Source organism: Phaethon aethereus (genome assembly GCF_964289735.1).
Source record: "Phaethon aethereus genome assembly, chromosome: 6".
NCBI classification, from domain to species: domain Eukaryota; kingdom Metazoa; phylum Chordata; class Aves; order Phaethontiformes; family Phaethontidae; genus Phaethon; species Phaethon aethereus.
The window spans coordinates 28132364-28156009 of NC_138580.1; the positions used below are offsets into that span (position 1 = coordinate 28132364).

At 37.5% G+C, this 23646-nt stretch overlaps 1 protein-coding gene across 2 annotated transcripts in view; it reads left to right on the forward strand.

Annotated features, from left to right (window-relative positions):
* The window catches only part of NBEAL1 (neurobeachin like 1), an 88776-nt gene extending 70334 nt beyond the window's left edge, over positions 1-18442 (forward strand). For both annotated transcript variants that reach the window (XM_082001657.1, XM_082001658.1), the window contains 17 exons: positions 710-805; positions 902-1026; positions 2298-2438; positions 2535-2665; positions 4139-4248; positions 4825-4942; positions 5661-5758; positions 6048-6164; positions 6674-6763; positions 7892-8001; positions 8602-8774; positions 9232-9326; positions 11245-11361; positions 12248-12409; positions 13513-13661; positions 14372-14507; positions 17641-18442. In XM_082001657.1, coding sequence (XP_081857783.1) covers positions 710-805; positions 902-1026; positions 2298-2438; positions 2535-2665; positions 4139-4248; positions 4825-4942; positions 5661-5758; positions 6048-6164; positions 6674-6763; positions 7892-8001; positions 8602-8774; positions 9232-9326; positions 11245-11361; positions 12248-12409; positions 13513-13661; positions 14372-14507; positions 17641-17742 — 2070 coding nt within the window. In that variant the 3' untranslated portion in view covers positions 17743-18442. The remainder of the gene's footprint in view (positions 1-709; positions 806-901; positions 1027-2297; positions 2439-2534; positions 2666-4138; positions 4249-4824; positions 4943-5660; positions 5759-6047; positions 6165-6673; positions 6764-7891; positions 8002-8601; positions 8775-9231; positions 9327-11244; positions 11362-12247; positions 12410-13512; positions 13662-14371; positions 14508-17640) is intronic.
* The last annotated feature ends 5204 nt before the right edge of the window (positions 18443-23646 follow it).

Sequence of the window (23646 nt, forward strand, 5' to 3'; positions counted from 1 at the left end):
GTATTTTTATCTTCCATCTCTTTATGCTATAATTATTGTTTTCTCTGAGGGAGGAAGCTTTACAAATGACTTTTAAAGTATAGGAACTACTTTGTTTTTTCTTCATTTCCCTAATGATAATAGCTATCATGCTGTATATTTAAGTAGAGGAAATATCATCTGTAATGAAATGTGTCCATCACACCACAGACATATATCGAGCTCTTCTGAATACAGCTCTGTCTGTTCTTTGATTTAAAACATAATAGGGGAGCAAAGGCGCAAGGACAACGTTTAAACAACAGTTTAAAATTTTTCTGTACAATTAAACAATGGGTAAACCATGTATAAATACTTTTTGACCTTAGAACTCTAAAGGATTTCAAAGTTCTGTTCCCCTTTTTCTCAGTACCTGTTTACCTGCTTTCTTTTTGTTTCTTTCCTTTCTGTTTTTCTTTTTTTATTCTGCTATTTGTCTGCTGTCCTGTATTTAAAACAGTACTGGCATCAATCACAGACCTATATTTCCATGAAATATAGGTAGCACAGTCACTGAATCAAAGGGAAAACAAACTTTATTAGGAGAAATTAAATTTGGACTTTCATACCATTCTTACAGTCTTGTGACAATACTATCCTGTGGCAGATAAATACTGATAAGACATGTAATTTGCAATAGTGGTATCTTTGATGTAGTGACTTCCATTGCATCTTTTTTTTTGTCCTTCAGAAATGGGTGAATAGAGAAATATCCAACTTTGACTACCTTATTCAGCTGAACACAATGGCAGGACGAACTTACAATGACCTCGCTCAATATCCTGTGGTAATTAATTTTTAAATTTTTGCCAAGGGTATGTATTTTTTCTATTTTGAAAGATGGATTTTTAAGCTCAATTTGATCTTTGACTCTGTTTTTCAGTTCCCCTGGATTTTACGAGATTATACTTCAGAAGAACTGGATCTGAATAATCCTGCAGTCTTTAGGGATCTGTCCAAACCAATAGGGGTGGTAAATGAAAAGAATGCTAAAGCTGTGAAAGAGAAGTATGTATTTGAACACTCAAGTTTTATTTCTCTGTCTTTTCTGAGCCCCCAGGCTAATAACGCTTTTTAAAAATAAAATGGTGACAGTGAACTTCTTTTAAAAGCTAATTTTATAGCGTCACAGATGCATTTGCAAAGGTTGTTGATTTGTTGTTCCTGCTGCATGCAGATTAGTTAGCTTATGATGGCACTGAAATGACAAAACTTAATGTTTGTAAATTGTCAATTATTTCTCTCATGTGGAGATGAAAAACTGAAAGGCTGTGGAAACACATAATTTAATGTCCCAGCAGCTTGAAGAGACATATTGTGTTCCATGTCTGCTTCAAGATAAGGAATGTGAAATCATACTGATGAGTTGAGCTGCCTGTGCTGAGAGGTAGCATTGATCCTAAATGTGTGCTTCCTGCTCTTTTTTTTCAAGCATAGATTATCATCTTTGGGGAAAAAATATAACTCGGTGACTTCCAGCAACTCCTTTGTAGGTAGGAATGAGAAGTACTGACACCCACACGTCAATGTAGAGATCCTTCCTTTTTTGCTAGTGTGGGGAGTGAGTGTGCTATCATACCAGATTGCGTTTGTCAAGCTTCTTCCAAAATAATTTTTCTACTGAAAACTTGGAACATAGAGAATTTTCTTTGAATGATTAGGCTCTATCCCTGACTGTAATTGGAAGTTGGTTCTCTAGCAGTATGTTTAACTATAATTTCTCTTACTAGCCTTGTGACACTGTGGAATGTATCTGTCAGATGGTGGCATAGTACTGTAGAGTGAGTTTGCCAGTAGAAAAGGAAATGGATGTGAGTGTTAAATCTCTTTTCTGCATCCTGACACATGCATACACACTCCTTTATTTTTTTTTAAATTTATTTTTTTTAAATCTTGCAGGAAACTCTCACAAGTCCCTTTGATAATAAATATTCAGCTTAGTGATGTTGGGTTTTTTGTCTGTTGTATAAAGTCATGCTAAATCAGGCTTGTCTTGCCCTTTATCCAGTTTCTGACAGCTGATAGCAAATGCCTAGGGAACAGTAAAAGAACAGGTATGCAAAAGCTTCATCTGGTGTACCTTTCTATCTTTCAGCAGTCTTTTGCTTAGGGACTTTCTAAGTCAGAACTGGAATCCTCATGTTTAGTAGAACTCAATGTATTTTTCTCTTATAGATTGCTGTGATCATTTGTTTTGAATCCTTGCCTCCAATAAGTATAATGCACATGTAAATCAGCTTTAGTGCTCTGTTTTATTTATAAGCGTTTATATTTTTTAGATATGAGAATTTTGAGGATCCTCTTGGGATAATTGACAAATTTCACTATGGGACACATTACTCAAATGCGGCTGGTGTCATGCATTATCTTATTCGGGTAGAACCTTTCACAACACTTCATATCCAACTTCAAAGTGGCAGGTATGCTGTGAGCAAATAAACAGCACCTTTATTTTTCTTCCTCATCATTTTACTGGGGGAATGATCAAAGTCTAACCTGAGTTTTCTGATCCACAGATTCGACTGTGCTGACAGGCAGTTCCACTCAATTCCTGCTACCTGGCAGGCGCTCATGGACAACCCCAATGATGTCAAGGAACTTATCCCAGAGTTCTTCTACTTCCCAGAGTTCCTGGAGAATCAAAATGGTAAAATGACTGCTCAGAATATTCTCGTAGGAAACTGTTGCTGTATTCTTCAGAAAAGAACTGTTACAACCATTTGTGAATGTTGTGGAACACTTCCTAGCAATTACTTTAATCATCATGCTGGCTTCAAACAGTTTAATGAAGACAGCAGTTGTGTTAAGCAGCAGCCTAAACATTGTTTAAAATTCAGATTGAGGGCTTAAGCATGGCTAAAAATAGTGTTGTTTACCTAATGTAAAATATCAGAGGTGCTCATTTGGATGTTTGAAAAAGAAAAAGTTAGCAATAGTTAATACTGATAAAATAGTTAGCAAAAGTTAATACAGATTAATTAGTGTTCTTTTTACTGAGTTCATTGGGTGATAGGGTTTGGACATCTTCAAACATGTGAGGTCTTTTATTTGTTCTAGACAACCAACATATTTTCTGCTTGTTAATGTTACCTACAATGTCACGTGATTTTAGAGCCTAAGGCTTCTTGAAAGCTGTCATGGTTTAACCCCAGCCAGCAACTAAACACCGTGTAGCTGCTCGCTCACTCCCCCTTGGTGGGATGGGGGAAGAGATTCGGAAGAGTAAAAGTGAGAAAACTTGTGGATTGAGATAAAGACAGTTAATAGGTAAAACAAAAGCCACACAGGCGAGCAAAGCAAAGCAATGAATTTGTTCACTGCTTCACATCAGCAGGCAGGTGTTCAGCCATCTCCAGGAAAGCAGGGCTCCATCGTGCATAATGCTTATGTGGGAAGATGAAACACCATAGCTCTGGACATCCCCCCCTTCCTTCTTCTACCCCCAGCTTTACATACCAAGCATGATGTCATATGGTATGGAATACCCCTTTGGCCAGCCTGGGTCAGCTGTCCCAGCTGTGCCCCCTCCCAGCTCCCTGTGCACCCCTCACCTGCTTGCTGGCAGGCCAGCATGGGAAGCTGAACAGTCCTTGACTGCTTAGCAACAACTGAAAGCATCAGTATGTTATCAACGTTATTTTCATCCCAAATCCAAAACATAGCCTTAATACTAGCTACTGTGAAGAAAATGAACTCTATCCCAGCTGAAACCAGGAAAAAAGCCTTGATTATACAACCATTTAAACTTATAAGTAACTTCATTCTTATGAATAACCTCACTGAAATGTTTTGGACTCAATCCTAGTGTAACAAAGCAAATGCAGATATGGTTACAGATAGGTGTGTAAATTACTAACGATACTTTTAAGGTTGGGCCTTCAGTTTTGAAATCATTTAGGTGCTTTGGACAATTATTAGCTTGTATCATTTAACACTTTAAACATTCAGAGCAGAACTTAGCCTCCTATGTCAGCAGTAGGGTTATTGGAGATTTACGTTACGAATTTTTCAATATCCTTCCCTTGCATTGAGAAAAGAATGCTTTTTAATCTTTATGGAAAAATCAAGGTATTTGAAATGTCTTGTAATAACTCTTAAAATTCTCTGAATTATTCACTAGGTTTTAACTTAGGTCAGCTTCAAATATCCAAAGAGATGGTAAATGATGTTGTTCTCCCCAAATGGGCCCACTCCCCAGAAGACTTTATTTATAAACACAGGAAGGCTCTGGTAAGATGATATTTGTATGTGTGAAGTAATGATACACCTACACATTGTCACTGTCGCTTAAGTATAAAATAGTGGGACTACATTCGAACTAGAGTTTTGGTTGCATTTGACATTACAAGCACCATTAGAACTTTCAGTTAAAAGCACTGTGCATGTCGCTAAATGCTCAAAAGAAAAAAAGAGAAGACCCTGAAGACACTAACCATTTGGGAGTTTGCTGCTCTAGGAGATAAAATGAAAAATTAGGTGGGTTTAGATGATAAAGCTTCCTTGCTTTTTAAAGATTATTCTCTGTGGTACTAGGGAACTAGCAGCTTACCTTCCCTTGCATGTTTGCATTTGAATAGTCTAGATGTGCTGTTTCGCTGTATTAATTTTCCCTCTTACCTGGCAGTTACTGCCCTTAATGCACACAGGTATTCTTATGCTTCTGCCCTGTACATTGGTATATACCTAGTTTTTGGTATTCTCTAAACTCTTAGTTTAGGAATTAAAGCTCGTTCACAGGAAATTGTAAATACTTCAAGAAGAGAGCAGTACTTCTCTTACGCTTACAAGAGCATTTTTTCCTTCTAGGAATCTGAGTATGTTTCTGCTCATCTCCATGAATGGATAGATTTGATTTTTGGCTACAAGCAGAGGGGACCAGCTGCAGTGGAGGCGCTCAATGTGTTCTATTATTGTACTTATGAAGGTACAAAGCAGTATCCTCTCTTGTAATTGTCATCAGACTTGTGGGTTTTCAGTATTAGACAGAAAACACTTGATTTGTGAGCATGTCATGAAGTAGGATATGGTAAGGCAACAGAATTATAGATGAAATAATGGCAGTATAACTTGTAATTTATCATCAAATAACCAGCATGCTTGATGCTTTGACCAGAAGTTGTGAACCTGGTATGTTAATAAAGTTGTTTGTTTTTTTTAAAGGAGGAATGTTCCAGTTGCTTGTATTTTGTTTCTGAAAGTGCTTGAGTGTTTTTGTTAATTTAAATGCTTTAAATACTTTCTCGCTTAAAAGCATCTGTGGGAAGAGGTTTCTTCTGGTTTAGGAGTCAAAGCAAGTTGCTTAAAAACAACAAATGTTAGTCTGTTAATTCCAAAGGTGAATTTTGGGTGGCTTTTGTGTGCAACTTATTGAATGCATGAAGTATATTAAAATCATTTGATAAGATAGTAGCCTGCAATTCTTGCACTTACAGATACACCTAGAGGTCCACCTGCAGAGTGGAGTTTTTGGATTGTATTTTATACAGAAGTATTGCTTGGAGGCTTTTCTGGGGTAAAGGGTGATAATACTGCAATTAATTGAAGTTTTGCGACGTTGTTGACCATATCGGTTCTCAGTAAGTTGTTTGAATTTATGTTCTTTTTCCTTTTTTCTACCCTTCATCATTCTGGTTGTGATCCAGGGGCTGTGGATTTGGATGCTTTAACAGATGAGAAAGAAAGGAAGGCTTTAGAAGGGATGATAAACAATTTTGGACAAACTCCCTGTCAGCTGTTAAAGGTATTCTTTTTGTTCCCTCTCAATCAGACCTATGTGATTAAATCCAACTGAGCTACAAAGGATTTATGAAAAAATGAAAAGATAATGGTTTGTAAGATAATGTTTTGTAATTTTAGGAATGTTAAGTCTTTGCCACATTACCATTTGTAGAGGTCACACTGACGGAAATTTTGCGTACCATTTTCAAAATAAATTCACTTACTTTAAGAAGGGAAATCAGGTGCTTAAGAGTTTGTTTTCCCATTGATTGCCAATCTAATTTGATATTCCTTCAAATATTGTCTCATAGGAGCCCCATCCACAAAGGCTGTCGGCAGAAGAGGTAGTGCAAAGACTAACTAGAAGTGATACCTCTACTCTGAATCTCTTCCAACACCTCACTGAACTGAAGTCATTCTTCATAGAGGTAGATGTGTTACTTGAAATGGTTTAAAGTCTAATCTGAAACTTCTGATCTATTTGAAACGAAAGGTCGCAACCTAGGTGAAAATAAGCCTGCTTCTATTTAAAGAAAATATTCTACAATGCAATGTGTATAAAGTGAGCCTTGTCTTTTTAGTTGGCTTCACAGAGGTTGAATCCCATAAATTTGTATCTGCTGGCCGCTTGTGTGGGTATTGTTTGATTATTAAGTTAGCCACCACACCAAGAAAGCTAAGAACATCACTGGTGGTATCTGAGGACTTGCTGAACTTCATAGCTAAACTCACTGATTCAGGACAGAGCCAGGGTTTCATTTCTGGTGTTTGCGACAGAGCATACCCGCATGAACTGAGTATGTGTGTACCGCTGCCTTAGAATGCTGTACATGTCTGGCATTGATTCCAGAGGCTTTGGGTCTTACTCTTTACAGGTTCTGGATTTGTCCTTTAGGTCTTGGATATACTCAGACCAAAACCATGTCCTTTCTCTTAGGGAATCAGTGACGGTGTGCCCATTGTCAAAGCTGTCATCCCCAGGAATCAGTCACGTTCCTTTATTTCTCAGGGAAGCCCGGAGATACTGGTGAGTTGCATGTGTCAATACTATTTTTAGACTGCAGACAGTCAAAATAGGTGTATCTTTTTCATACAGCTTGTAGAGAAACACCACTTAGCTGTTCCTCTTCAAATGTGTTCCTTTAACCTATAATGAATGTCAGCTGTAAGTTAAATATTTGTTTTCTGAAGAGAAGCCAGACTGATTTGTTGAATGGCAGATGAGACATGAGTGTAAGTTGTAATGAGGTGTACTGTAAGTTGCCCATTTGATCCACTTCCATGGTAGCAAGAAATTTCCTAATGGAATACAGACCAGCTTTTAAATGACAGGTTTAAGTTACTAATGGTATCATTATGTTCATCATTACTTTTGCAACCCATATATTAAACTATACCATGTGTGGCGCGCTGTTCCTAAAATTAACTTTCGCACTGACTAGTACAGGTGCTGGTACTATGTCAAATGGCCATGAAAGGAGGAGAGTGTTTTTGTATTTACATCTGTATGTATGGTCTGCATACAGGCCCCTGTGCAATAATACCTATGTTTTGTAGGAAAGAATATTCTTTTCTAATACTCGCTATTTTGTAGGTCAAATTTATTGTTCTGGCTCAATGTAGTGTATGTGTATGTCATTTGGAATTTGGACACGTCTAAAACTCTCATTGTTTTTTTTCTAACTATCTGATGAAAATAACCTTGAATGCTTAGGTTCCTTTCTTATTTTCTTAGAAATTGAACTGTAGTACAATTTATTTTTTTTAAAACTTCCTGTTAACTATTAATGATTACTATTTCAAAGAAAAAAAGAAGCAGTTTAAAATAAATGACTGAATTATAATGAAATGTTTGAGAGGAGTTGGTTGGTGGTTTTTTGTCTCCTCCCTGCCCTGACCCCCGCCATCAACTTTTCTGACCTGTCTAGAACATACACTATTCTAATGTGGTAATATGTACCACATATGGATTAACTCATCTGAGCTGGGGGGTTTTTTTAATTTAATTTGTGTGGGCAGGGATGTGTGTGCTTTTTTTCTTTATGGTAAATTGTCAAGAAGCCTATGCTGGATTTTATGCAAGCTCTGTTACCATCAAAGGCAAGCTGAAAATATGCCTCTGGGTTTCACCAATTACTCTATCAAACTTTTTTAGGTAACGGCAAGTCTGAACTGCATTATTGGAACTCATGGTTGGCTACCTTATGATAAAAATATCTCCAACTATTTTACATTCATCAGAGATACCACAGTGACAAATCCGAAGTAAGCAAATTATGAGGAGAGGTGCAGATGAATGTACATACATTAAAAAAACCAAACAGTAATTGTTCAACAATCAGTGTGTTGTACTGTTTTCATTGGCTGAGTTTTCACCTAAGAATGCATATTCTGATGTTCATAATATTACCTTTAATCTGTAATACTGTTCTAGTAAAGAGTTATATGAGGCATTTCAAGGTTCTTCATTTTTAGAGCTACTTCTGTTTTTTTCTAATTAGCAGTCATAAAAACTCATCTTGGAATCTGAGATAGGCAGTCTTCATACTTTCTTCCACTGTAGTATAGGTATATGTGGTGGTTTTGTTTCTTTGATTTATAGAAGATTGCTTTTTTTTCTTTAATGTTACAGTACACAGAATCAAATTGCATAAAAGACTGAAAAGATAGAAGGTGAAATCTTGCTTCCCCTTGCTGATGACATGAGTTTTGCCATGGATATCAGGGGGCCAGAATTTCTCTCTTCTTTTTTAGATGTAGTCTCTCTATAGACAGAATTTCTTATGAATTTTTAAGGATATAGGAAGTGCAAAATACATTGATTTGAATTAGGATTACTCTTAACTGCTCATCGTTTGCCTACAGAACACAACGCAGCATGAGTGGTCCTTTTGCACCAGGGCTGGAGATCACCTCTAAGTTGTTTGCAGTATCTCATGATGCAAAACTGCTCTTTAGTGGAGGACACTGGGACAATAGCATCAGAGTGACATCTCTTACAAAAGGCAAGCTGATTGGACAACACATCAGGCACATGGGTGAGTAACTCTTTATATGGTGAAATAAAAGGTTTTATATACTCTACCTTGATGTTTGGTCTTTTTGGAAAGAATTATAGCCAGTATACTTAGGCAGACAAGTATAGCAGTTATAAAGGAATGGCAGTGTGAGAATAGAAGAGTACTTGAACCATGATTATACGTAAATACTTGAGTATGGCTTTTTAGTCATTGTAGTGATGGTTTAATGTAGTTCCAAAATAAAGCTCAACTGCTGCTTTTAGGTAGGAAAGCTGATGAAGTCAGGTTGGTACACCTAGCTGTACCATGACTTCATTGTTTAATAGAGTCTCAGCAGCCCTTATCACAGTGGAACATTTCATGCTGACTGCAAATCAGGATACATTGTTGACGTACTGCATGCACGTCGTTACTCTGTGGGAAATTAATCTTAACTATCTATGTGATAACTTCCTGTTTTCTTTGCTTTATCTAGATATTGTGACCTGCTTGTCAATAGACTACTGTGGAATTCATTTGATTTCAGGCTCCAGAGATACTACCTGTATGATATGGCAAATAGTTCAGCAGGTAGGTTATTTAGGCATAGTCTGAGAATCAGTTTCTGAATGCTTTTTTGTGCTTCTCTGTTTCACTATGATGGCTTATTGATTTCCTTTCTTTCAGGTTTGCAGGGAATAATCCACTAGAATAGATTAGCTTACTAATTTTGTTACTCCCATTGTCTTCTGTATTTGAAATATTCACTATACACATTAGTTACTATATAGCTGAAGTGCAGTTATTTTAGAGGCACTCTTAAAGATTTCATAGATTATTTTCAGGATAGGCAAATATTATCCCCCATTAGGGGGTGGAAGAATGGAAAAAGAGAGACACTGCTTGAGACTACTGGAATTAGTCAGAGTTTATAGTTGAGGATTTTTACATTTCTAGGCTGCTGTTCACTCCAGTAGTTGCATTTCAGCATTGCATTTCCTCTGTGGGAAGCACTGATGACTATACTAGGAGTTAGCAAAGACAATACTAGCCTGTTACCTGGATTTACGCTGGTGTTTTAGAATTCTTTAATGTTGGTCTTGTGCTTTCACACAGTGAAAGTGGTTGTGTGATGCATGTGTGTATTACACTCCAAATATGAGGCCATTTCCATTGCTCTGCATTTTAAATGTTCATTTCTGATTGCTGCATTACAGATACACAAATAGGATTTACTGCAAGAGGGAACTGTCATGTTATGGGCAGTACATTTGGTCAGGTCACCTTGTTCTTATCATTGAACCAAAGTCAGCACATTCAACCAGTACAGTGGTGCATAACTGTATGTCTTTTTGTGGAAACTGTCTTTATGGTGGGAGTATTTATAATTCTTTCAAGACGTGCTTTGAACCAATGGGACGTGGTCAGAAAGGTGAGACCTTAGTGCTCACAACAGTATTTTTTTGTCTCAGGGGAGGATAAATGTTGGAAATTTTTTAGTTTATTTATCTTTTTAGTATGAGTTAAGTCATCCTCTGGAAATTATCTTTGTTTAGAATTGGTTTTTCTTAAGACTTTTAATGTATTTTTTTATTTAATGGGTATATAAATTATGTTGTTTGTATTGTAAATTCTTCTTATGAGAGTTTTATCTTGGCCTTTACAAAGTGCAGCAACGGACTATATACTGTCAGCTTCTTTCCCAGCTCTGTGTTTCGATGCTCGTTCTGCATTCCTGCATGCTCCAGGCTTTCAGGGCTTGGTTGGCAGTGAAATTTCTTGTTGCAGAAAGGAGAATAGAGAGTTCTCTGCAGAACTGTTTACTGTACCTTCTCTCTAAGCAGAGGTGTTGCCTAAGAACTCATTTGAGAGTAAGTTTGTATATGCTGACAGTGTACTCAGTGGAACAAAAGTACTAAAGTTTTACACCCTGCAGTTGTGTGAAAATGACTAATTTTTAATGAACATTTTTGCAAGATTTCCTTTGCATATCATACTACTGGTAATCACTGAGAAGTATTATTTCCTTACTTCTCCTTAGAAAATGGAACAGAGTTGCTGTAACTTTAAGCACAGTAACTTCCAGCTTCTTTAAGCATGCCTGTGAAGATAGTGCTTAATTCCAGGGTGAACTGTAAGAACTGAACAAGCCCAGATACACAGGTGAAGAAAAAGTGGGTGGATGGGAGGGTGAACAACTCCTGTTAGGACTGCTCACTGTGGTCCTTGCGCACCTGGACATCTGAAGGGATAGAAACAAGTCAGCTAAGTAACTCTCTGTTTCACATCCACTTAGTAACTATGTTCATTCATTCTTGTGATTTCAGTAAATAGGGTTGCTGACATAAAAGGCAATAATTTGAAATTGGAATGGGTGAGTTATGCCTTTGGTTTTGGCCTATGTCAAATATACATCTCTCACAACTGATACTGAAGATACCAGAAATTTATTTTTTGTTTGTCCTTCAGCTGCAAGAGAATGTGTCATTGCACTTTTTGTTACTCTCAGGGAGGAGTGCCTGTAGGCCTGGCACCTAAGCCATTACAGATCCTTTATGGGCATACTGATGAAGTTTCGAGTGTTGGCATCAGCACTGAATTGGATATGGCAGTGTCAGGATCCAGGGTAAGTATCCTCATACTTTTCCCTTCTTTGTCTCTTCTCTGCTCAAACCATAGAGCATGTTTGAAGTTGATTAAGAATTATACAAAACCTGTGACTATTTAACGATTTTTTTTTTCTTCAGCCTTGCACATCAAGAAATAATGTGCCATCTCTCTTGCTGCCTGCTGAAGTCAGGCTGTCTCAAACTGCTCTGCACAGCATAGGCCTCAGCTGCCATAGTGTGCTGTTCTGCATAGATGAGCTTTAACATGTGTGGACTTATTTGGAGATCTTAAGCTTCTCATAGAAACAATTCTGTAACAGTTTCTTCCCTGCTTCCTTAACCTTGAAGTTCTGTGTGGCTTACTCATGCTCTACCTTACTGTACTACACTGGCAAGCTGCTTAACTCTGACTCTGTACTGCACATAATGCCTACTGTCCTGGTTTTGGCTGGAATGGAGTTTGTTTTTCTTCCTGATAGCTGGTATAGTGCTGTGCTTTGGAGTTGGTATGAGAATAATAATGTTTTTATCTCAACCCACGGGTTTTTTACGATTCTCTCCCCTGTCCCACTGTGGGCAAAGGGGAGTGAGTGAGTGGCTGTGTGGTGCTTAATTACTGGCTGAGGCTAAACCACAACACCTGCTCATAAATGTGACCTATGATATGGCTGATTCGTTGCCTATCTTTCCCCTCTTGCCCGGTTTGCATTTGTTTTTTCATGTGCTTATAGTACATGGCCGTGAGGGGAAGGCTTCTTTGTGTAGAGTTCCTAATGCTCAGGAGTCTTGACCTCCAGTTAAGGATTTAAGTGCTTTCAAAGTATTCCCTCTGTATTTAAATACACTGTGTGTTGTGGTAACTTACCTGCTGAATAACAGCTTGCCTAAATTTGGTTACTGCAGGATGGGACTGTTATTGTCCGCACTATTCGGAAAGGTCAGTACGTGAGGACTTTGCGACCACCTTGTGAGAGTTCTCTCCTGCTGACTGTTCCCAATCTGGCTGTGTCCTGGGAAGGCCATATAGTTGTCCACACCAGCATAGAAGGAAAGACTACTCTTAAGGTAACTCAGGTTCATGAAATACCTCTGTTTCTTTCGCTGAAGACTTTAATCATAAATGTGCCTAACTTTATCCTTATTTCCTAAAGTAATGAGGCTTTTTGAGAATGCTGTGTGTGTTTCCTTATTTTTTGAATTTTGCTAGCCAATTTGAATGAAATTCGATTAAAAAATGCATCACAGACATACTGTGCTCCTGTGAGTTTCATGAAAATCTCCAAATACCTGTAAGGAAGATGCCCAAGCATGTGCTAATGAATCTTCCTGGGAGAGCTGCTTTGGAATGGAAAACCAGGGGAAACAAGTTCCACTGTGCACAGAAACAGAGGCTTATAAGGGGAGCAGTAAGTTCTGGGTGCAAGATGCCCAGTGACTACACTGATGTTTCCTAGTTTTGGATTGGAGAGATAGCTGTAAGGTTCACAGTGTAGTTTATCCTGTCTACTGAGTAGCTGTGTAGTTGCTTTAATAAGGGTAGAGCTGTTATGATTTCTATGAGCATGGGAAATTTCTTGGAAGACAAATTTATTGGATGTAGGCATGCTAGCTGCATTGGGAAGATGGGGAGAGAAGAGAACAAGGTATTGTCAAGCTGGAAGAACTTAAGATGGTCGTGTTAGCTGCATCTTTAATCTGTCAAGAATTCATTGCCTTGTCCAGAAAACACTTCTAGATCTAGCTCTGTGGAAATATACCTACTTCCTTCTGCTTTTGAATTTGGAGTGGGAGGGGAGGGAGGGTGGCAGCAGGGCTGAAGATGAGTACTCTCTTCCTTTCTTCTTCCTTAAAAAAAACCCTTATAAAATAGTGACCTGTCCATTAAATCCGTGGATGTTTCCAGAAAATTTGGAATTTATTAGATGGATAGGTAAGACATTACCATGTTACATCAATGAGGAATAACTTCAAAAATTTCCATACAAGACCTGGGATACATACACATTGTATATAGGCTGTTGTATCTTTCAACAGGGAAACTGTTGTCAGCAATATTATCTGTGGGTTGTTGCCTGAGTTTGCTCCTGTTAGTGGGCTAAAGATACAAATAATACTCTCTTAATCCAATCCATCCTTTGTGACACATTTATTTTTTTTCATCTATTCAGGATAAGAATGCATTACATCTCTATTCTGTCAATGGAAAATATCTGGGTTCTGAGACTCTGAAAGAGGAAGTGTCAGATATGTGTGTGACTGGCGAGTATATTGTGATGGGCAGTTTACAGGGATTTCTTTCCATACGAGATCTCTACAGGTAATGTACCACCATCAGTAGTTTATTACTGAGATACAAATATAAAGGCTTACTGAGAAATGGCTGTGTAACATGGACTTTGCTTGGTGCTGTAGGTGGTAGCCTTTGCTTTTTTTCCGTGTTCCTGAAAAAACTCTTTTAGGGGGGAACTAAGATGTAGGGAGAAGAGAAAAATGAGAGGTTGTGCCAGACAGCTTTCTTCCCAGGCATTTATCCCAATTATACACCTAGAACTAACAGAATTTAAGAAGAGCTCTTTCTGACATCTGCAAGCTGTGGTTGTCCCCATGTTTAATTAGTCACTGGGAGCTCGGCAACTGCAGGATCATGCCTCAGGTAGTTCTGCGCTGGGTTTTAAACTCCCCTTGCTGCTATGCTCTGTAGAGCTACATTGCTTCTCAAACTGGGAGTGATCTTTGTCACTTAGGCAGTTGTGGGACTAATGTTACTGTTCTTCCGTGAAAATGTCTAATTTACTAACTTACCCATCCATGCCTTTTCTTGTTACTGGAGCTCTATTCTAGGGTTTGATTAGATCATTCCTTAGGAGTTTACAATAATTGAAATTGCAAACTGGATCCTTGAGAAACTGTATTTTATAATGCATCCTGTGGACAGCAATTTCAACTGCAGTGTGATTCTTTGCAGTATGTGCAAACAAATACATGATGTGCTTTCTCTGTGTGGGTTTTTTTTTTTGTTCATTTCAGCCTGAGTCTGAGCATCTCCCCCTTAGCCATGCGACTGCCAATTCATTGCATTTCTGTCACCAAAGAGTATAGCCACATCCTTGTTGGCTTGGAGGATGGCAAGTTGATTATCGTTGGTGTTGGCAAGCCAGCAGAGGTAAAACCCACCATCAAGAACTTTTTCTACCGAACAGTGGGAAGTTCACTTATTTCTGCTTTCCAGTTGAGCAAGAGGTCTCCTCTATGGCAGGGTAAATTTAAGAGCAAGTTTCAGTTTTCAGTGGGAAAGAAATAACTTTTGAGACTGCTCTACTGAAATTTCTCATTAAGAATCAAAGGTATATAGGGATCACAGATGGGAAGCTCAGCTGGACTAACTTCCAGACTTTATCACTCACATCTGAATAAGCAAAGTCATAGTAGCTAACCTTTTCTGAACATGATAGTGTTGTCAGCCACTTCTTGATGAAATAATTTTCCAGAAGAAAATTGGAAACAAAAGAGAGCAAGCTACTTCATTTATTTTTTTTATGGTTTGTCAGATATCTTTTAATATGCATTGACTGACATTGGGGGGAAAAAAAAATATTACTTCTTCCTGTTAAGTCTCTAATTGCAATGCACAAAGAATCACCTGTGTAGGTTCCCAGTACGCTCTGTGCTCCATATGGTGAATATAAACTTGTTGGTACTGCATATGCAATATCAAATACAGAGCATCCACCTGTCAAATAGCTATGCCAAATTTTTCGTGTGCAAAGCACAGCTTTTGCTTTAAGTACTTCTTGTCATGATTTTTCAAAGTACTTGAGTTAGCTTAAACCTGCTTCTCTTTATAACCCAGTCTCTGTTGTGCTGCAGTGTATTTATTTGAAAATTTGATTATCGCTTTTGCATGACCTTCAGTAGATGCCAGAAAAGTGTGTCTTAATTTCATTTTCTATTTTAATTGTGAAAACAGAGTGACTTTATTTGCCAATATTTTAAAGTGTTTTAGCTAGGAGATACATAGTTTATTATTTGAAACAGGCTTCGCACAATGGTAGTCTGATTTTTCGTGCAGTGGATGGAGGGGAGATTTCCACTGACTTCCAGTTGGACAGCTTTTTCCTACTGTAGAATTGACAAAGAGATGCTTATGATGTGGTTAAACATTTGTTTGTAACAGCAGTTTTAAAGTTACTGTCATTTCTAAGTTTCCTGTTCCATAGAAAAGATCTTTTGTAGGCTGAAATTTATGTATCTCATTATACTGAAGGCTTTTTGTTTTCTTTTTTTCAGTTCTTAATCCCATCTATTTTTCTAACTATGGAGAAAGTGTTGTTTCAAAGACTGGATTCCTTTTATGAATGTAGAGGCTTTCCAGTGCCTTTTTTTTTCAGGGTTTTCTGTTTATAATTGAAATGATCTGGAAGCTAAATATCCATGAAAATAGAATTAAAAAAAAAAACAAAACAAAAACAACAAAAACCCATGAACGTGTAAGGAACACTATTATGTCCCAGATACTCTAGTTTTCTATAATGGCAATCAGTCAATATATTTGAAAAGTGTGTGTATGTGGGATATTTATTTGTTGACTGATTTATTTGTAGTTTGAAAAGAATATACTAATTACTAGAATTTTATTCTTATAACAGAAGACAGTGTTGTAGTTCTGGCTTTTGGTGGTGATACTGATGCTTAGGATAAAGGGAGAGATTGGCCGCCTTTATTGTGCATAAAATGAAATGCTGCTTACTATTAAGATTGGCCTTTAGTGTTTCTGCATTGACAGTATCCCGTATAAAGTGAAGTATAATTGTTGTGATTTAGCCCCAGCCGGCAACTAAGCACCACGCAGCCGCTCGCTCACTCCCCCCTCCCTCAGTGGGACGGGGGAGAGAATTGGGGAAAAAACTCGTGGGTTGAGATAAAAACAGTTTAACAGGACAGCAAGAGAGAAGGAAACAACAATGATAACAACAATAATAATACTGACAAAGGAATGTACAAGAACAAGTGATGCCCAATACAGCAATTGCTCACCACCCGGCGATCGATAGCAGCGATTCCCGCCCCACAGCTAACTCCAGTTTATGTACTGGGCATGACGTTATATGGTAGGGAATATTTCTTTGGCCAGCCTGGGTCAGCTGTCCTGGCTGTGTCCCCTCCCAGCTTCCTGTGCACCCCCAGCCTCCTTGCTAGCAGGCCAGCACGAGAAGCCGGACTGTCCTTGACTACTTAGCAACAACCCAAAACATCAGCATGTTATCAACATTTTCTCATCCCAGATCCAAAACATAGCCTCACAGTAGCTTCTGTGAAGAAAACCAATGCTATCCTGGCTGAAACCAGGACACAAAACCAAATGTTTCTGTATTTTTAACAATTACTTAGCTGTTTGGGACATTGCAGAAGTCTGGGCAATTAGCAGCTGTTGGTATTAATCCCTGTCAGCACTGTGCCTTTTCTAGACACTGTTGCTCTGATGGTACAGTTCTTAAGCCTGCTTAATTTGTAGTACTAAGTGCTGGGAGCTTTTCTCAAACTTGTGCTGTTAAGGGATGCATCTTGTTTTTTAAACTTCAAGGGATTTCATAACCTAATCAGCTGCCAAGCTGATCACTACTGGCCAATCATAAACTTTGTACTTAAGAAGTAAATTAAAACAGTTTCTTACAAATTGTTGTCAGATTGCAGACCTACCAGATGCTGGATTTAATATGGCCTCTGGTTGCTTGTTATTGGTCTTTACTTATGGAATATTCAATATGAATTATTTCTGGTTTAAATTTTACTCTGAGCACTTCACCCAGGATCTTTGGAAGACTGTATAAATTTGACACCAGGAGATAGCCTTTCTCCTTTCCTTCATTCTGCCATCACTGGCCTGCATTTTGGTTATCTTTTCCTTCTCTAAAATAAAATGTCCTTTCTGCTTATTTGGTTAATTTTTGCTTGACATTCACCTCTTTTTCCCTTGCTATCAAAATAGCAATCTAAAAGCTGTTTCTAAGCTGTTTGAATTAGGTTAAGTATTAAATACGCATTACTTTGCAATATCCTTTTAACTGTTCAAAATCAAGACGACTGTGATTTGTATTTTGTCTGTTTTTTTGTCAGTCCCAAGAATCATCCCTAAGTGTAACTTTTGGTTTGTTTTCAAATAATTTTTGTTGGTGTAGTTTTGTTTGAGGTACATTGTAGTGTCTGCATTTCACCAGAATCAGTGTCTGAATTCCTTTTTAATTTATCCACCTTATCCCTTCCCCCTCCTTTTGTTTCTCTGAATTACTTTTAAACAGATGCGCTCAGGTCAGCTTTCCCGAAAGCTGTGGGGATCAAGCAAACGGCTCAGCCAGATTTCATCAGGAGAGACTGAATATAATACTCAAGATTCCAAGTGATTGCTGCTTCTACCTTCTCTCATGGATTCCAGAAAGATGTTTAATCCTTTGGTCACTTTAAATGTATATCTCAACTTTGAGGGGCTTGATTCTTAAGTCTGTTGAAGATGAACCTATGGTAGAGGTATAGTAATAAGCATATGTACTCATGCAAGTTAGCTTGCTTGCATATTTTTTCTTTAATGTGTTGACTTGGTCACAGCAGAATTGCTCTCTAAATAGCTGCTAAACTGTGTTTCAGAAAAAAAGGAAAGGAAAAAAAACCCCAACCAAAACCTAAAAAAACCCAAACCTCCAAACCCAAGCTTGCTAATTGAATTTAAGATAAGTAGCATTTGATTTAAAGCTGAATAGGGCCAGATGCTCCTTGATCACAAAGAAGATATTTGGCTTTGCTTTGACAGCACTGTAATTCCCTGACAGTAAATTAAAATTCTGGCAGTTGCAGAGGTCAGATTAAGAATTGGAATAGCTGCCAGTTATGATCTTTTCAATATGTTTTTTAGCCCAATGAACAATTTATTGCCATTTGTTCCTGTAAATGGCTATTGCTATCTTATTTTGTGTAGTTCCAGTTTTAGGCTGTTCTGCAAGGAACGTCTGTGTTGCACTACTTGATAATGAGAAATTGTTTAAAGTACAGACATGAGTAACTTCAAAGGAGTTGAAGGTGGTGAAGGAGCTGAAGGAGGTAGGAAACACTTGCTGCTGAAAATTATTTATATTGTTAAGTAGACTAAGACACACATCAAGAAATGCTGTGATATATTTAATATCTTGAAGAAATACAGAGGAAGAATCAGTACCTATGTTGGTCAAAGATCAATCTGCTTCATTAGTAAGGCAACTCCTACAAACAAAAGATAAACTTCCACTGCAAAATCGTTTAAACAACGTAGCAGCACAATTTAATTAAATAGCACCTATTTGTTTCTTGGCTTGGTGTTCACCAAACCAGTTGTTAGCCATATGTTTTTTCTGTGAAAACAAGCAGGGAAACAGATAATGTATCCATTTTCAAGATGTGTTTAAGACCTGGGAAAAGAAAATATCAGATCCTTACGTGTGCTATATCCAACAAAATAGTTACGGATTTTATACTGTATTTTGGAGAAGCCATTACTGAATTCTTTTGGGTTTGTGATAGGTGATGATAGAAGGGTGTGTGTTTTCCTATCATTCTGACATTTTTATAATGTTAATGATTCAAATGATAAACCCCATACTGTTAGAAAAGCCTGGTGCTGAGGGAAAAATATGAATTTTTGGATCGGCGTGTGAAGGTATGTGTGCATGTGTGTATGTTTGTGTGTATATATATGTATATACATGTATGTATGTCTATTAAAAGGAGAAAATACCGTGGGGTAAGGGGATTATAGATATAAGGCAGAGCTATAAGAGATTGTTAGCTAGTATGCTCCCTTTTGCCTACCCCTTTCTTCCCTCTACCATCACTTTTCTTGTTATTTTTATTTATTTATGGAAATGAATGTGTGTTGTATCTCCTATAAATGTTGTCAGAGATTTCCTGTGGCTGGGGAGCTGTTGAACTACCTGAGGAACTCCATAATGTATAATCTCATTTCATTAAATTTTAGCACAATATTTATTAACTTTGTAGAAATAGTAATACCTCCTTACCCTGCAAAAGGATAATCTTTACAAGTTCTGTTAGTCTTATTAGAACTGTTTTCTCCTCCTCAATTCTTTACTGGAAAAAAATCCCTCTTAATGACTGATTAGTGTGCTGTGTAAATTAAGTTGTGTTGCTTTTTCTTAACTTCTGTAAATGAAATTATAAACCAGACTAGTGAATAAGTGGGTCTGTGCATAGTTGCAATATTCTTACTAATCACTGTGACAGACTGGATCATCTGGAAAGTTAGGAGAAGACAAGAATTATTTCCCTGAGTCACTTGCCAAGAGAGCATTACATTTCCAAAAGCAGCGTGGTGTATGTTTTCAGACTCCATATATGTAAAAACCCTATATCCCATACTTTCAAATAAGCTATAGAGAAGTGAAAAATACTATTTTTTAATCAAGTACCTATCCAGTAAGAATACTAAGGATACTCTGGAAGTATTAAGTGTATATGAGAATGTGAAATATGTTGGTCCATTATGATTTCATGAAGAAGAGATTTCAGGGGAGCTCTTTTGAGAGTAGCCTGGAGGAATTTCAGCTCAGACTGTGAGATTTTTCTGTGTCATGGGAAGTTGAAAAAAGAACTTATTTGGGGCATTGTGGTGATGGTTTTTTATAAGTATGCACGTATGTGGTTAAGCGTCTACTTGCAGGGGAAGGGGGCAGGAAATGATGATGTTTTGGGCTAGCAGAATCGAGTAGAAAAGTTGAGGAGATAGGTCTTTTCTAGTGTTTGATGAGAGCCTAGTTTTCTTTTTGTCACTTGGCACAGAGGGGTTTGCATAAGGGTTTGAAGATGTCCTACTGTGGGTTAGGTATGTTTATACAACAGTTGAACTAATGTTTTTAGTAGTTTTAATATTAAAGAATACTGAATGCACTGTGTCTGTTTAAGTAAAATATAATATAGCTGCAATAAGTAGGGATGAAAGAGTTTATGGTGAAGACCTTTGACATTTGAATGCCATCATTTCAGTGCATCACAAGCATTAGATGATCTTCACAAATACCTGGGACAGATTTAAATGTGGACAATTCTTGGGCTCTCAAACCAGAGGCTAGTTTGTGCTCTGCACAGAGCAGCAGCAGCAGAATGAGGCAGGGGACAGGTGAGCTCTGAGCTGCTTCATGCTCCATGCAGAAATGGCAACATCCGCTGCCTTTTGATCTTTTAGCTGGTCCTTGAGGATGGCAGGTACACGCCCTCACGCGCTTACCGCTCTTGCCAGTCGCGCTCTGGAAACACCCCCATAGGTTTGAAGGTCTACGCTTTGCCTTCATCTAAAACCAGCTTTAAATAAAAGATAGATGTGGTAAGTGTGAGCATTAATCGGTATGTTGTTTCTTTTGGTTTTAACTTATTTGTAGAAGTCTTTCTAAAAGTAGAAAACAGTTTTTCTGATCAGCTGTTTAGGTTGATTGAATTGCAGTCTGTTATGCAGTGCACTGTGAATTAGCGTACTGACTTTCATAATTCGATTTCCTCAAGTCAATAAAGCTTAGGGTCACCTTTTTTTTTTTCACATAGTATTGGTGAAATAAGATTCTCCTTTGGTTTTGAACTAAGATTTATTTAAATGTAAAAAGTAAAGCTGTGAGATGAGAGAATTCTGATTAGGAATTCAGAATAAATAAGTCTTAAGTGACAGTTGCTTCATAACACTACATTTATCAAGATCATCTTGGTGGTATCTTACATTTAATTTTTGGAACAACCCTAATGATATTTATTGACGTTTAAGATGTGCTTACCTTTGAAGCTGAGTACGAAAGTAGGAGTGTAAATATATATCTCTAAAAGAAACTGAAAACTGATTCTCTTTTCATACCTGTGTATAAATCAGATCAAGTAGTTAGCAGTATTGAGTAACTTCTCCCTAGCAGTTTTGAACTTGCATACCAAAGGATGATACTTAGAAGACATCTCTCCTTTACTTCAGATGAAGTGTTTTTTTAAATTTCTCTCTACCAATTTACTTATAATTCTTGATAGGATTTTTAGTTGTCTTTTTATCCATAGTGAAGAATCTCATCTACATTGTGCAGTTTTTGTACTATACGAGCATTCAGAAAATGAAATGTTTGCTGTTCAAGTTAGCATCTGACTTATGCAAGTGTTTCTATATTAACATACTTGTTGTCTAATACTTGCTCATAGGATATCTAGAAACCACATCTTCTATCATCCATGTACCTTACCAACACCAGCACAAAGTAATAATCCAAATTAATCCCAATCTTAAACTAACTGCACTTTTCCTGGTGGTTAATATACATTGTGGAAATTAGGTTTTAGGAAGACTGTTGGATTAAAAACAAAAACAAACAAAAAAAACACCAAACCAAAAAAAACACCAAACACAAACCAAAAAGTATTACCACACACACACACATATTATGATTGTTTTGCTGATCTGCAACGTTGACATAAGCTTTTTCCCCCTGGTATATCTTGGATCATTGATATTACCACAAAACGGATTTATCAAGGTCTTTGCAAGCTTTAAATAGTCTAGTCAATTGGCTGCTTTATAATAATCCTCTTTAAAGTTATATTTCTGTGTCCTTTAAATGAAGTGCAAAGAACTAAGTCTCTGCACAGTAAAAATTCTGTATGGGACTGGTAACAGTCCTACATTGGTCTGCTTTAAAATAGTTCTGCAGGCATGATAAATTTATTTTTATTTGTAATGCACAATAATTAGGTAGGTCTTTTAACTCTTGCTTTAGTCAATGGGAACTGTATACCTTACTTCCCTAGACCATGTCTCCCTCCTCCCTGTTTTCACTGCAAGTCTTTCCCAATCTCAATTAACAAAATCATTAGAAAACATACGTACAGCAACGAGATGCTTCACAAAGCTTTTACTGTGTATGTGTATCTAGTTGAAAATGTGTATCTGTATATGGATTACAGTATGGTACGGAGCTTTAGAGCTAGAGAGGGGAGTAGAGGAGGCGTTAGCCTCCTTCAGCTCCTACATTGAGAGTGCTGTGTAGATGCTCTTCTCTTCCACTGTTAAAGGCATCTTGCTGGCTTGTTTAGATGCTGAGGCTAGGTGCTGTGAATATTTTTTTTTTCTTTCAAAGAATTAAAAAATAAAAAGCACACATAAACGCATATCCCAATGTAAACCTAAGGCCTAATCTAACGAATACTGTTAGATGGAAGCACTACATAGGGTTATATTTAATTGGGTGGAAATTCAAGCATATGCTTCAGTGCTTTCTAGAATGGGCTTTTCATGCTTTTTGGTTTAAAGGCTATGTCTGTTTCAGCTGTAAACATGACACTTGTTAATAGTCTCCTTTTGGGGAGAGTAATAGTTTTTGTGCAGTCATAGGCATGTGGGTTCATTGCATACCAATGTTAGACTCAACAAAGTGTTTGGAAGATGTCTTTCCTTCCATTCCAAGGAGCCAAATTTGCCTTATTACTAACTGCCCTTGTTAGCACATACTTTTAAAGGAAGTGAGGGTTTTCTGAAAAGCTACTGCAGTTAAAGAGAAAATAATTGGTAAAATACTGTTGTCTCCTTCTTCACTATTATAGTCATCAGATGCCTGAATGCAGAAATGCCTCTGAGTGGCAGCATAGCATGCTCAGCAGTTTGAGTCATACTATTCATCTTACTGCAGTCTTGACCACCCCATATGTGAGGAACTGCTTGTAGTGTTTAACCAAAGGTACCCTTTATTCGGTTTTAATTCACCTTTTTGCTGTGCATCTGTGGAAGAAAACTGGTGTGTCTGTCTTTTAGTTACCATTTACCCAAAAATGGCCTAGATAAAATAGATGTTTCACTTCTTTTCTTCAGGAGAGAGTTCCTCCAGTTGTGTGTTCTTTCTGTTTTTGTCTGCTGGACTTAAGAAATTTGGCAGGTATTTCCAGAGCTTAGGTCTCTGATTATACACAGCACAGACACAATTTTGTAACACGTCTTCTGTCCCAGAAGCATGGTTGTCAGTATAGATTATGGTTTAAAGCTGCTAAGGTGTTTTGAGACTGAAGTATAAAACATCCAGCCATGTATGTCGTAGATCTAACTGAACTTAGAGGCCATTTGTTTATTTAGCTTCCTATCTAGTCAGTATTTTCCTCTTGAGGGAGCCATATTTTTTGCCTTGAAGTAACTTTTAAAAATAAACTTAGTCTTGCACCTGACAGTACTGCTTTAGTCATACGTAGATGTGAGCTATTGCTTAAAGAAAGCCATGAGGCGAAAAAATTCAAGGAAAACTTGGGATACATGT